Raw genomic sequence first — 15,062 nt, 5'->3', positions numbered from 1 at the left:
ACATGTGACATAGCAATGACACTCTTATAGTCAACACCAACATGTGACATAGCAATGACACTCTTATAGTCAACACCAACATGTGACATAGCAATGACACTCTTATGGTCAACACTTACATGTGACATATCAATGACACTCGTATAGTCAACACCAACTTGTGACATAGCAATGACACTCATATGCTCAACACCAAAATGTGACATAGCAATGATACTCTTATAGTCAACACTAACATGTCACTTAGCAAGACACTCTTATAGTCAACACCAACTTTTGACATAGCAATGACACTCTGATAGTCAACATCAACATGTCACATGGCAATGACACTCTTATAGTCAACACCAACATGTGACGTAACAATGACACTCTTATACTCAACACCAACATGTGACGTAGTGGTGACACTCTTATACTCAACACCAACATGTGACATAGCAATGACACTCTTATAGTCAACACCAATATGTGATGTAACAATGACACTCTTATACTCAACACCAACATGTGATGTAGCGATGACACTCTTATACTCAACACCAATAACATTCTTACGCTCATCACAAACAAGTGACACATCACACTCTTATAGTCAACACCAACATGTGACGTATCAGTGACACTCTTATACTCAACACCAACATGTGACATAGCGGTGACACTCTTATATTCAACACCAAGATGTGACAGCAATGACATTCTTATAGTTAACACCAAAATGTGACATATCACTGACACCCTTTACCTCAAAACCAACATGTGACATAGCAGTGACACTCCTATACTCAACACCAACATGTGACATAACAATGATACTCTTATAGTCAACATCAACATGTCACTTAGCAATGACACTCTTATACTCAACACCAACATGTGACGTAGCTATCACACTCTTATACGCAACACCAACATGTGACGTAGCTATCACACTCTCATACGCGACACCAACATGTGATGTAGCTATCACACTCTTATACACATCACCAACATGTGACGTAGCTATCACACTCTTATACCCAACACCAACATGTGATGTAGCTATCACACTCTTATACACATCACAAACAAGTGACATATCACACTTATAAGCAATGCAAACTTGAAAAAAATACAAACATGGCTTATTGCAGTTTTTCACTTATACTCCCCACAAACATACGCCATTGCTATATTACCCTTTAATATACTCACCATAAACATACACCATTGCTATATTACCCTTATACTCACCACTAACATACACCATGGCTATATCACCCTTATACTCACCACAAACATACACCATTGCTATATTACCCTTATACTCACCACAAACATACACCATTGCTATATCACCCTTATACTCACCACAAACATACACCATTGCTATATTACCCTTATACTCACCACAAACATACACCATTGCTATATTACCCTTATACTCACCACAAACATACACCATTGCTATATTACCCTTATACTCACCACAAACATACACCATTGCTATATTACCCTTATACTCACCACAAACATACACCATTGCTATATTACCCTTATACTCACTGCAAACATTCACCATTGCTATATTACCCTTATACTCACCACAAACATACACCATTGCTATATTACCCTTATACTCACCACAAACATACACCATTGCTATATTACCCTTATACTCACAACAAACATACACCATTGCTTTATTACCCTTATACTCACCACAAACATACACCATTGCTATATTACCCTTATACTCACCACAAACATACACCATTGCTATATTACCCTTATACTCACCACAAACATACACTATTGCTATATTACCCTTATACTCACCACAAACATACACCATTGCTATATTACTCTTATACTCTCTACAAACATACACCATTGCTATATTACCCTTATACTCACCACAAACATACACCATTGCTATATTACCCTTATACTCACCACAAACATACACTATTGCTATATTACCCTTATACTCACCACAAACATACACCATTGCTATATTACTCTTATACTCTCTACAAACATACACCATTGCTTTATTACCCTTATACTCACCACAAACATACACCATTGCTATATTACCCTTATACTCACCACAAACATACACCATTGCCATATTACCCTTATACTCACCACAAACATACACCATTGCTATATTACCCTTATACTCACCACAAACATACACCATTGCTATATTACCCTTATACTCACTGCAAACATTCACCATTGCTATATTACCCTTATACTCACCACAAACATACACCATTGCTATATTACCCTTATACTCACCACAAACATACACCATTGCTATATTACCCTTATACTCACAACAAACATACACCATTGCTTTATTACCCTTATACTCACCACAAACATACACCATTGCTATATTACCCTTATACTCACCACAAACATACACCATTGCTATATTACCCTTATACTCACCACAAACATACACTATTGCTATATTACCCTTATACTCACCACAAACATACACCATTGCTATATTACTCTTATACTCTCTACAAACATACACCATTGCTATATTACCCTTATACTCAACAACTCATATGATATGAAGCAGTTGGTAGACACCCAACATTTAACATGAAAATACCACTTAATATTTTCTAAGCTTTGATCATTATTTTGAATAGACACAAAATACTGTTAATCAGACAGGTTTAATGGACAACACATATTTGTTAGAATTATATAAAGTGGGGTCTCATTTTATTCGTAACACAGAACTGAATCAGATCGTTAAGGTTTTATTTTGTTTCCTGATAAAAAATTATTTTGTAAACATCTGATTTTAATGAGAAGTTGATGAGAACAAGTTGTGTTAACATCTTTAGTTAGATAATATTAATTCTACAGATTTAATGTAAAACATCTTTAAAGAATAACAAATATTTGACAGAATTATATAAAGTGGGGTCTTATTTTTCTTGTCTCGTCGTACTGAATCAGAAAATATTACTCGTTTTAATGTTTCTTGATATTTTTTTTTTTTAACTTTAATCATTCTATGTAATCATTGTTAATCAGACAGATTTAATGGACAGCAACTATTTATTAGAATTATGTAAAGTGGGGTCTCATTTTCTTGTCCAGCTGAGTCCATTGATATAAATATTGTTTGTGTTTCTAGAAAAAAAGTTTTATTTTAACCTGACAGTTCTGATGGAAGTTTTGACATCTCACAATAAAACATGTTGTTTATTTGTTGTTTATATAGAATATAAATAAAAGTGTGACTGGTCATTTTATTCAGTTTTGACCACTGATTCATGTGATATATATTTTGTTTATATTTATTACACAACATTGTCCAGTTTATGACACAAGTTTTGATGTCTGTTATATGTTGATATTACAGTATGGACAGACACCATTAATGTTTGCGGCTGTGTGGGGACACCTGGAGGTAGTGACTTACCTCGTCACTCACGGCAGTCAGTTAGAGACTACAGACCGGGTAATGATAGATATAATCACCTTACTCTGACCAAACATCACTTCATACAGAATCTACACAAAATCATGTTGTTAATCAGACAGGTTTAATGGACAACAAATATTTGTTAGAATTATATAAAGTGGGGTCTCATTTTATTCGTAACACAGAACTGAATCAGATAGTAAAGGTTTAATTTTGTTTCTTGACAAAAAATTATTTTGTTAACATCTGATTTTAATGAGAAGTTGATGAGAAAAAGTTGTGTTAACATCATTAGTTGGATAATGTTAATTCTACAAATTTAACGTAAAACAACTTTTAAAAATAACAAATACTTGGCAGAATTATATAAAGTGGGGTCTTATTTTTCTCGTCTCTTCATACTGAATCAGAAAATATAACTCGTTTGAATGTTTCTTGAAAAAAGTTTTTTTTTTCAACTTTGATCATTCTACTGAATCAACATAAAATCATGTTGTTAATCATACATGTTAAATGGACAACAAATACTTGTGAGACTTATATAAAGTGAGGGTTGCTATTATTTGACTTGTTTCACTTATATAATTAAGAGTTTATTAATTTTTTTTACCTTTTTTGTTTCACTGAATCAGAAAAAGTGAATTTATATCTACCATTTAATAGTTTATACACAAATATAATTGGATATTTTCTTACCCAATGTTATATTTCTTACATTTGGTAAATTGTTTGACTCCTCTCTTGATTTTGTTATCACACACCATTAACATGTTTATATTTTTATATTGATATAGATTGGACACACAGCTTTACATCTTGCTGCTAAGTTTGGATGGATTGATGTAACAAAATGTTTAATAGATCAAGGATGCAGTCCTTGGGTGAAAACAAAACAGGTAACATTCAGTTTTATTCTTATTAGATAGATAGATATTTTATTCTCTAAAAACTAAATACAAGTCAACAGAGAAAGTACAATTACAATATAAATACAAATACAATAGTTCAGGGTAAACAGCTGCAGATAAAATATAATAAAGTACAACTTTTAAGTTTATGATGAAATACCTGTATAATAAACAGGTTAAACTAAATATCAAGAAATCAGTCTGTGCGTAAATTTTACATGGAGGGACAAACCTTTTTGTTATTACACTTAATGAATGAACACAGTTTTCTTAAGGAGGCTCACGAGTATAAGATTTTCAGAAAAAAATTAATAATTTTTCATTACAAATTTCATTTATTACCTTAAGTAGTTATTACTTTATCATTATGGTACAAGAATCATTCCAAAAAATCAATTCTTGTTGGCCTCATGGGACTTTTAAAATGTAGATATCATTGAAAAAGCTCCAAATTATCTGCCTTTGATGCAAAAATGCCATTTTTAATCGGATTTTTGTGACAAAAATGTCGGTTTTTGATTTTGGGATGTAAGGCGGTCGGGCAGTCAGGCGGGCGGGAGGGCGGTAATCAAATGTTGTCCGTGCATTAACTCATGAACCGTTCAACCAAAGCTTTTAAAATTTTAATATGTTGTTACTGACAACTAAATGAAGGTCAAGTACAATAATGACGATTTTGACTTTTACCGTTCAGGAGTTATGGTTCTTGAAAGATTGAAAAATGGAGTTTCCAGTCATGTCCGTGCATTTACGCATGAACTGTTCTTCCAAAGCTTCCCAAATTTTAATATGTTGTTACTGATGACAAAATGGAAGTCAAGTTCAATTATGACAATTTTGACTTTTACCGTTCAGGAGTTATGGTTCTTGAAAGATTGAAAAATGGTGTTTCCAGTCGTGTCCGTGCATTTTCTCATGAACCATTCAACCAAAGCTTTTGAAATTGTTATATGTTGTCACTGATGACAAAATAGAGGTCAAGTTCAATTATGACGATTTTGACTTTTACCGTTCAGGAGTTATGGTTCTTGAAAGATTGAAAAATGGTGTTTCCAGTCGTGTCCGTGCATTTTCTCATGAACCATTCAACCAAAGCTTTTGAAATTTTTATATCTTGTTTATGCTGATGACAAAATATAGGTCAAGTTCAATATTGACGATTTTGACTTTTTCCGTTCAGGAGTAATGGTTCTTGTGATATAGCCAGGACACAAATAAATGTTAATAAATCCGGTTTGCTGTCGTTGTGACAGCCTCTTGTTTGGCATTAAAATAGAAATATCTTAAATTTACTCATTGGTGACCTATATTTTTAGCTCACTTGTCCCGAAGGGACAAGTGAGCTTATGCCATCACTTGGCGTCCGTCCTCGTCCGTCGTCTCTCGTCGTAAACTATTTCAAGAATCTTCTCCTCTGAAACTACTGGGCCAAATACTTTCAAACTTTAACTGAATGTTCCTTAGGGTATCTTATTTATAAATTGTATCCGAAGTTTTGATCTATCAACAAACATGGTCGCCATTGCTAAAAATAGAACATAGGGGTCAAATGCAGTTTTTGGCTTATAACTCAAAAACCAAAGCATTTAGAGCAAATCTGACATGGGGGTATGGTTGTTTATCAGGTCAAGATCTATCTGCCCTGAAATTTTCAGATGAATCAGACAACCCGTTGTTGGGTTGCTGCCCCTGAATTGGTAATTTTAAGGAAATTTTGCTGTTTTTGTTTATTATCTTGAATATTATTATAGATAGAGATAAACTGTAAACAGGAATAATGTTCAGCAAAGTAAGATTTACAAATAAGTCAACATGACGGAAATGATCAGTTGACCCCTTTATGAGTTATTGCCCTTTATAGTCAATTTTTAACCATTTTTCGTAAATCTTAGTAATCTTTTACAAAAATCTTCTCCTCTGAAACTACTGGGCCATATACTTCCAAACTTTAATTGAATGTTCCTTAGGGTATCTAGTTTGTAAATTGTATCCGAAGTTATGCTCTTTCAACAAACATGGTCGCCATTGCTAAAAATAGAACTAAGGGGGAAAATGCAGTTTTTGGCTTATAACTCAAAAACCAAAGCATTTAGAGCAAATCTGACAGGGTTAATAATGTTTATCAGGTCAAGATCTATCTGCCCTGAAATTTTCAGATGAATCAGACAACCTTGTTGTTGGGTTACTGCCCCTGAATTGGTAATTTTAAAGAAATTTTGCTGTTTTTGGTTATTATCTTGAATATTATTATAGATAGAGATAAACTGTAAACAGCAATAATGTTCATCAAAGTAAGATTTACAAATAAGTCAACATGACGGAAATGGTCAGTTGACACCTTTAGGAGTTATTGCCCTTTATAGTCAATTTTTAACCATTTTTCGTAAATCTTAGTAATCTTTTACAAAAATCTTCTCCTCTGAAACTACTGGGCCAAATACTTCCAAACTTCAACTGAATGTTCCTTAGGGTATTTAGTTTGTAAATTGTATCCGAAGTTATGATCTATCAACAAACATGGTCACCATTGCTAAAAATAGAACATAGGGGTCAAATGCAGTTTTTGGCTTATAACTCAAAAACCAAAGCATTTAGAGCAAATCTGACATGGGGGTATTGTTGTTTGTCAGGTCAAGATCTATCTGCCCTGACATTTTCAGATGAATCAGACAACCTGTTGTTGGGTTGCTGCCCCTGAATTGATAATTTTAAGGAAATTTTGCTGTTTTTGTTTATTATCTTGAATATAATTATAGATAGAAATAAACTGTAAACAGCAATAATGTTCAGCAAAGTAAGATCTTCAATTAAGTCAATTTGACCAAAATTGTCAATTGACCCCTTAAGGAGTTATTGCCCTTTACAGACTTTTTTCACAATTTGTTCATCATGTTGACTTACTTTAAAAAATCTCCTCCTTTGAAACTGTTGTATCAATTTCAGCCAGACTTAGGCTAAATGAGTTTCAGAGTATCTAGTATAAATTTTATATTTTATTTCCTTGTATGTCAAGAAACATAGCTCCTATGGCTAAAATAGAACATAGGAGAACATGATTATTTTTTTTGGCTTTTGAAGAAAATAGGACGATCCAAAAATTTTTTATATAAGTTGAAAGCCAAAATAATCATTGATGAGAGATTTACCCAAAGCTGTACATAAACTAAATAACTGTAAAATTTAAGCGATTTCTGTAATTTAGTTCTTTTTTTATTTCGATATTACAGCTATTTCCCCTATTAGGTCAACAGAAAAAAGGACATTAACTAAAATGTATATTTCTTTCAAAGGCAGATTGTGAGCGTAAATGAACGGTGACCCCATTTTTTTTAAATTAAAAAAAATATTTAGACCCGCAAGCCCCCTTAAAACTGATTATTTTTTGTCCAGCCTGCGACTTTAATCTCAGAAAGCTCGGCATAGGCATAGTGATCAAGCAGTGGCGGAGGCGTTAGCTTACTTCTTAAAAGCTTTATATTTTAGAAGTAGGAAGACCTTGATGCTTAATACTTTGTATATGGATGCCTCATGTTTCGGAGTTTCCGCCAGTCACATGTCTAATGTCCTTGACCTCAGTTTCATGGTTCAGTGACTATTTGAAAAAAAAAAATGTTTGTAATGTTAAATTAACTTTTATAAGTAAAAGTATAACTATATTTGGTATGTGTGTACCTTGCAAGGTCCTCATGCCCGTCAGACAGTTTTCACTTGACCTCAACCTACCAACACACCTAACACCAATCCTACATTACTGACACAACTACCATCTCATCATACTCTACCAACACACCCTACACCAATCCTACACTACTGATACAACAACCATCTCATCATACATCACCAACACATCTAACACCAATCCTACATTACTGACACAACTACCATCTCATCATACTCCACCAAAACACCTAACACCAATCCTACACTACTGATACAACTACCATCTCATCATACTCCGCCAACACACCTAACACCAATCCTACATTACTGACACAACTACCATCTCATTATACTCCACACACACACCTAACACCAATCATACACTACTGACACAACTACCATCTCATCATATTTCACCAACACACCTAACACCAATCCCACACTACTGACACAACAACCATCTCATGATACTCTACCAACGCACCCTACATCAATCATATACTACTAATACAACTACCATCTCATCATACTCCATCAACACACCTATCACCAATCCTACATTACTGACACCACTTCCATCTCATCATACTCCACCAACACAACTAACACCAATCCTACACTACTGACACAACAACCATCTCATGATACTCTACCAACACACCCTACATCAATCATATACTACTGACACAACTATCATCTCATCATACTCCACCAACATACCTAACACAAATCCTACACTACTAACACAACAACAATCTCATGATACTCTACCAACACACCTAACACCAATGCTACACTACTGACACAACTACCATCTCATCATACTCCACCAACACACCTTACACCAATCCTACACTACTGACACAACTACCATCTAATCACACATCACCAACACACCTAACACCAATCCTACATTACTGACACACCAACCATCTCACCATACTATACCAACACATCGTACACTAATCCTACATTACTGACACAACTACCATCTCATCATACTCCACCAAAACACCTAACACCAATCCTACATTACTGACACAACTACCATCTCATTATACTCCACCAACACACCTAACACCAATCATACACTACTGACACAACAACCATCTCATGATACTCTACCAACACACCCTACATCACTCATATACTACTAACACAACTACCATCTCATCATACTCCACCAACACACCTAACACCTATCCTACATTTCTGACACAACTACCGTCTCATCATACTCCACCAAAAAACCTAACACAAATCCTACATTACTGACACAACTACCATCTCATCATACTCTACCAACACACCCTACACCAATCCTACACTACTGACACAACTACCATCTCATCATACTCCACCAAGACAGCTAACACCAATTATACATTATTGACACAACAACCATCTCATCATACTCCACCAACACACCTAACACCAATCCTACATTACTGACACAACTACCATCTCATCATACTCCACCAACACAGCTAACACCAATTATACACTATTGACACAACAACCATCTCATCATACTCCACCAACACACCCTACACCAATCCTACATTACTGACACAACTACCAACTCATCATACTCTGCCAACACACCTCACACCAATCCTACAATACTGACACAAATACCATTTCATCATACTCCACCAGCACACCTAACACCAATCTTACACTACTGACAAAACCATCTCATCATACTCCACCAACACACCCTACACCAATCCTTCATTACTGACACAACTACCATCTCATCGTACTCTACCAACATACCTAACACCAATCATACACTACTGACCCAACTACCATCTCATCATACTGTACCAACACACCCTACACCGATCCTACACTACTGACACAACTACCATCTCATCACACTCCACCAACACACTTAACACCAATCCTACACTACTGACACAACTACCATCTCATCACACTCCACCAACACACTTAACACCAATCCTACACTACTGACACAACTAGCATCTCATCATACTCCACCAACACACCTAACACCAATCCTACATGGTGTACATTTAATGATACTCCAGCAACACATCTTACTAACATCTAATCACATTCCACCAATACACCTTACACCAATCATACACTAATAACAAAACTACCATTCAATCACATTCCACCAACACACCCTACACCAATCATACACTTTTATCAAAACTATCATCTAAGCATACTCCGGCAACACACCTTACACCAATCATACACTATTAACAAAACTACCATTCAATCACATTCCACCAACACACCCTACACCAATCATACACTTTTATCAAAACTACCATCTAATTATACTCCAGCAACACATCTTACTACCATCTAATCACATTCCACCAACACATCTTACACCAATCATACACTATTAACAAAACTACCATCTAATCATACTCCAGCAACACACTTTACTACCATCTAATCACATTTCACCAACACATCTTACACCAATCATACACTATTAACAAAATTACCATTTAATCATATTCCAGCATTACACCTTACACCAATCATACACTATTATTAAAACTACCATCTAATCATACTCCAGCAACACATCTTACACCAATCATACACTATTAACAAAACTACCATCTAATCATACTCCAGCAACACACCTTACACCAATCATACAATATAATACAACTACCATCTAATCATACTCCAGCAACACATCTTACACCAATCATACACTATTAACAAAACTACCATCTAATCATACTCCAGCAACACACCTTACACCAATCATACACTATTAACAAAACTACCATTTAATTATACTCCAGCAACACATCTTACACCAATTATACACTATTAACAAAACTACCATTTGATTATACTCCAGCAACACATATAACTACCATCTTATCACATTTCACCCACACACCCTACACCAATCATTCAATAATTTCTTTAACAGCAAAATCTCAAAAATTATTCATTGATCTCTTTATAATGTTACTTCATATTTGTTGTTGGTTTAGGTTCACTGTATATATAAATAAGACAACATTCTGCATTGCATAGGTAAAATTAATGCAACAGTTACCTATTATTTACTGTTTTACAGTTTTTGAAATAAAAGATATATATGGGTATAATTAATGAAAGATTATTTGATTGTATTTCAGGGTAAAACTCCTTATGATCTGGTAAAAATAGGAAAATATGATGATGAAGAGAGAAAAAGGAAAAAGGAAGAATTGATGGACTTCCTTAAGGTAAATAGTTGTGTCTTACTTTAAAAGATATTCACAGATTATAATAGACAAAACTGACTTGGTACAAAGAAATTACAATAAAACGGTTGCCTGCAGTTTTCAATGTCATTGTAGTATTTGTTATCAGTTAACAATGTAAGTTGACAATTCCAAGCTTGTTGCCTAATATACATGTTGGCATATGTGAAAGACAAATGTTTCAAATCTGTTCTTATCTGTTGAATGTCCTTGTATGTGTCATAAACTTAGTATCTCCTAGGTATATACATCACATCTTCTCCTTTTATGTGTCATCAGCTTGGTATCTCCTAGGATTATACATTACATCATATCCTTTTATGTGTCATCAGCTTGCTATCTCCTAGGTATATACATCACATCATCTCCTTTTATGTGTCATCAGCATGCTGTCTCCTAGGTATAAACATCACATCATCTCCTTTTGTCATCAACTTGCTATCTCCTAGGTATAAACATCACATCATCTCCTTTTGTCATCAACTTGCTATCTTCTAGGTATATACATCACATCATCTCCTTGTTTGTGTCACCAGCTTGCTGTCTCCTAGGTATATACATCACATCATTTCCTTTGATGTGTCACCAGCTTGCTGTCTCCTAGGTATCTAAGGTATATACATCACATTATCTCATGTTAAATGTCATCAGCTTGCTGTCTCCTAGGTATAAACATCACATCATCTCCTTGTATGTGTCATCAGTTCGGTATCTCCTAGGTATATACATTACATCATGTCCTTGTATGTGTCATCAACTTGCTGTCTCCTAGGTATATACATCACATCATCTCATGTTAAATGTCATCAGCTTGCTGTCTCCTAGATATATACATCACATCATCTCTTTGTATGTGTCATCAGTTTGGTATCTCCTAGGTATATACATTACATCATGTCCTTGTATGTGTCATCAGCTTGCTATCTCCTAGGTATATACATCACATCATCTCCTTTTATGTGTCATCAGCTTGCTATCTCCTAGGTATATACATCACATCATCTCCTTTTATGTGTCATCAGCTTGCTATCTCCTAGGTATATACATCACAGCATCTCTTTGTATGTGTCTTCAGCTTTCTGTCTCCTAGGTATATACATCACATCATGTCCTTGTATGTGTCATCAGCTTGGTATCTCCTAGGTGTATACATCACATCATCTCCTTGTATGTGTCATCAGCGTGGTATCTCCTAGGTATATACATCACATCTTTTTTGTGTCATCAGCTTGCTATCTCCTAGGTATATACATCACATCATGTCCTTGTATGTGTCATCGGCTTGGTATCTCCTAGGTATATACATCACATCATCTCCCTTTTATGTATATATAATGCATACCTCTGTGCGGAAAGGTTGATTTACATGTTTATGCAAATATGTAATAATCATATATTAAAACAAAAAGCACATCTTTACAAAATGTAAAGTATGCTGTCAACCTGTGTATAGATTTTAAACCTTTCAGTATGTAGCGGGTAGACAAAGCAACCTACATAGATAAACCCACTATGAAATTAGTAAACTCAGTAACGTTAAGTTTCCTGCACAACCTTTTTAAATTACATACAAAACAAATAAATCACATCATCATTAAATAAGCAGTGTGCAGTAAATGTTACTCTAGTGAGATATGGCATAGTGGTAAAGATGTCAGACCACCAATTCACTCACTCCAATTTAGAATGTTAAGTTCTATATTAAAGAGGTCCTTCCCTAAAAAATATATATATAGTGCTTTTGATGTCATTGTTTACTTAAGCTAACCAAAAAATTTGCAGAAATGAAACTTTTAGTGAAAGAAAAAATATATTTAAACCATTTTTAGACATAATTTACTTGCTCATGAGTTTGCCTTAAAAATTTAGGACAAATGAGCTCCATACTATATTTATTTAAGATTTCCAGAAAAAACAGGGGCTATGTTTAGTAGTTACATTCAGACCGTTGGTATTGTACTACAAGTGAAAACTTTAAACATGGATTAAAAATTGGCAGATAAAAAGGTGATACATGTACATTTTCGGGGGTGTTGCTAAACGGCGGAAACTGAAAATGGAACGGAAACAGAAACTGATAGAAACATTTATATAGACGGAATTTAAGGTTGGAAATAAAGAACTATGAAAATCAATAGATCTTGTCTTTTATAAGAGTATCGATCCCCTTATAATATTCAACCGGATTTATTTTATCTTTACCAAGCTAAGCAAGAGTTGTGTCCCTTGTTCTGTCAAACTTCGGGTTTTCGTTTGAGTCGAACTATATGTATTTCGAAATATTTCTCTGGTCTGGCTGACTTTGAGATATCGAGAGTCGACTGTACCTTTAATTGGTGGCATATAGAGTGAAAACTGACTAGGATTTTTTACAAAAATTATCCTGACCCTGATTTGGTAAAAAAAAAAAATCTGTCTGGCACTTCTAGCAGTTTTTGTCAATCCCCCAAAAAATTTCGGAAATAGATTTTGTGTACTGAACACATAGGGAAAACATTGAATGATAAAAAATACCAATTTTATATTGGTATTTGGTTTATTGCTGTCAAACTTATAATGTTTTAAGAAATAGTAAATAAATACTACAATTTTCAGTTTGGATTAAATACAGATGGTCACCTTTAAAAATTTCTATAACTTTGATTGTCATAAAACTTGCCTTTTATCTATATTATATTCTGTTCTTTCAAATTACAAATTACAAATTTATTTGGTATGTGGTTTATTGCTGTCCAACCTATAATGTTTTAAGAAATAGTAAAAAACTACAATTTTCAGTTTGGATTAAATACATATGGAGTATGAAATCTTGATTTTCTGAAAATTTAATCATAATTTTTTTTCCACCTCCCTCCGATCGGCAAATTATCCTGATCACATGTTTTTTGTTGAAGAAATATCTTGTAACGGAATTTGATGAGACTGTTATTAAAGTGAGAGGGTTAGCGCTATAGAACCAGGTTTAATCCACCATTTTCTACATTTGAAAATGTCTGTACCAAGTCAGGAATATGACAGTTCTTGTCCATTCGTTTTTGATGCGTTTTGTTTTTTGATTTTGCCATGTGATTATGGACTTTCCAAATTGATTTTCCTCTGAGTTCAGTATTTTTGTGATTTTACTTTTTGCACCATACTATTAGAACCCTGGTTTAATTTCGGCATTTTTACCCAAAAGGATTTCGCACATGCTCCTCTCGGTGGAACAACATTTTTTTGCGCCCCCCTCAAATCCTGGATCTGCATCTTATTTCAAGTGTTTCTGTGCTCATAACCACCCCTATATATGAGTTGGCTGATTTTTTTTTGCATTAATATGATTGGAGGGGGGGGGGTCATTTTCCAGCCGCACTTCTGTACCCATTTTAACCGAAAAACTGAAGTAATCCCTTTACCCTTTTTATGTTGAATTGCTGCGGTTCCCTGGAAGGAAAAGCTCTTGATGGGTAAAAATCTGTTGTTAAATTGCGTCAAGGGAATGTGTATCACTAAGTGTTTCAGTGTAAGGTCAATTCACATCTGATTTAAGGTGTTTTCCTGCTAAGAACCACCCTCATATATGAGTGGGCTGAAAGTTTTATGTATTAATATATGGATGGGGGGTCACATTCCAGCCGCACTTCTGTACCCATTTTTAACTAAAAACAGAAGTACCCCCCCCCCCCTGTTTGAGGGTATACTGTTTGCTGAGCAGAGCATAATATTGTAGACAAAGTGGAAATTATGACATCACGTAAATTTTTGCTAATTTACCCAAAAATATTTTGCAACATGCTCCGTTCCACAGAA

The 15,062-nt window shown here is 34.5% G+C and overlaps 1 protein-coding gene across 1 annotated transcript in view; it reads left to right on the top strand.

Annotated features, from left to right (window-relative positions):
- LOC134718312 (uncharacterized) overlaps positions 1-15,062 on the top strand; it is a 76,310-nt gene that overhangs the window by 6,456 nt on the left and 54,792 nt on the right. Inside the window, exons 3-5 of the mRNA XM_063580807.1 lie at positions 3,383-3,481; positions 4,240-4,341; positions 11,166-11,255. Coding sequence (XP_063436877.1) covers positions 3,383-3,481; positions 4,240-4,341; positions 11,166-11,255 — 291 coding nt within the window. The remainder of the gene's footprint in view (positions 1-3,382; positions 3,482-4,239; positions 4,342-11,165; positions 11,256-15,062) is intronic.

The sequence above is a fragment of the Mytilus trossulus genome, chromosome 5, assembly GCF_036588685.1.
Source record: "Mytilus trossulus isolate FHL-02 chromosome 5, PNRI_Mtr1.1.1.hap1, whole genome shotgun sequence".
In the NCBI taxonomy this organism is placed as follows: Eukaryota; Metazoa; Mollusca; class Bivalvia; order Mytilida; family Mytilidae; genus Mytilus; species Mytilus trossulus.
Note: the sequence above shows the minus strand (reverse complement) of the source record. Positions and strands in the feature narration are given on the sequence as shown.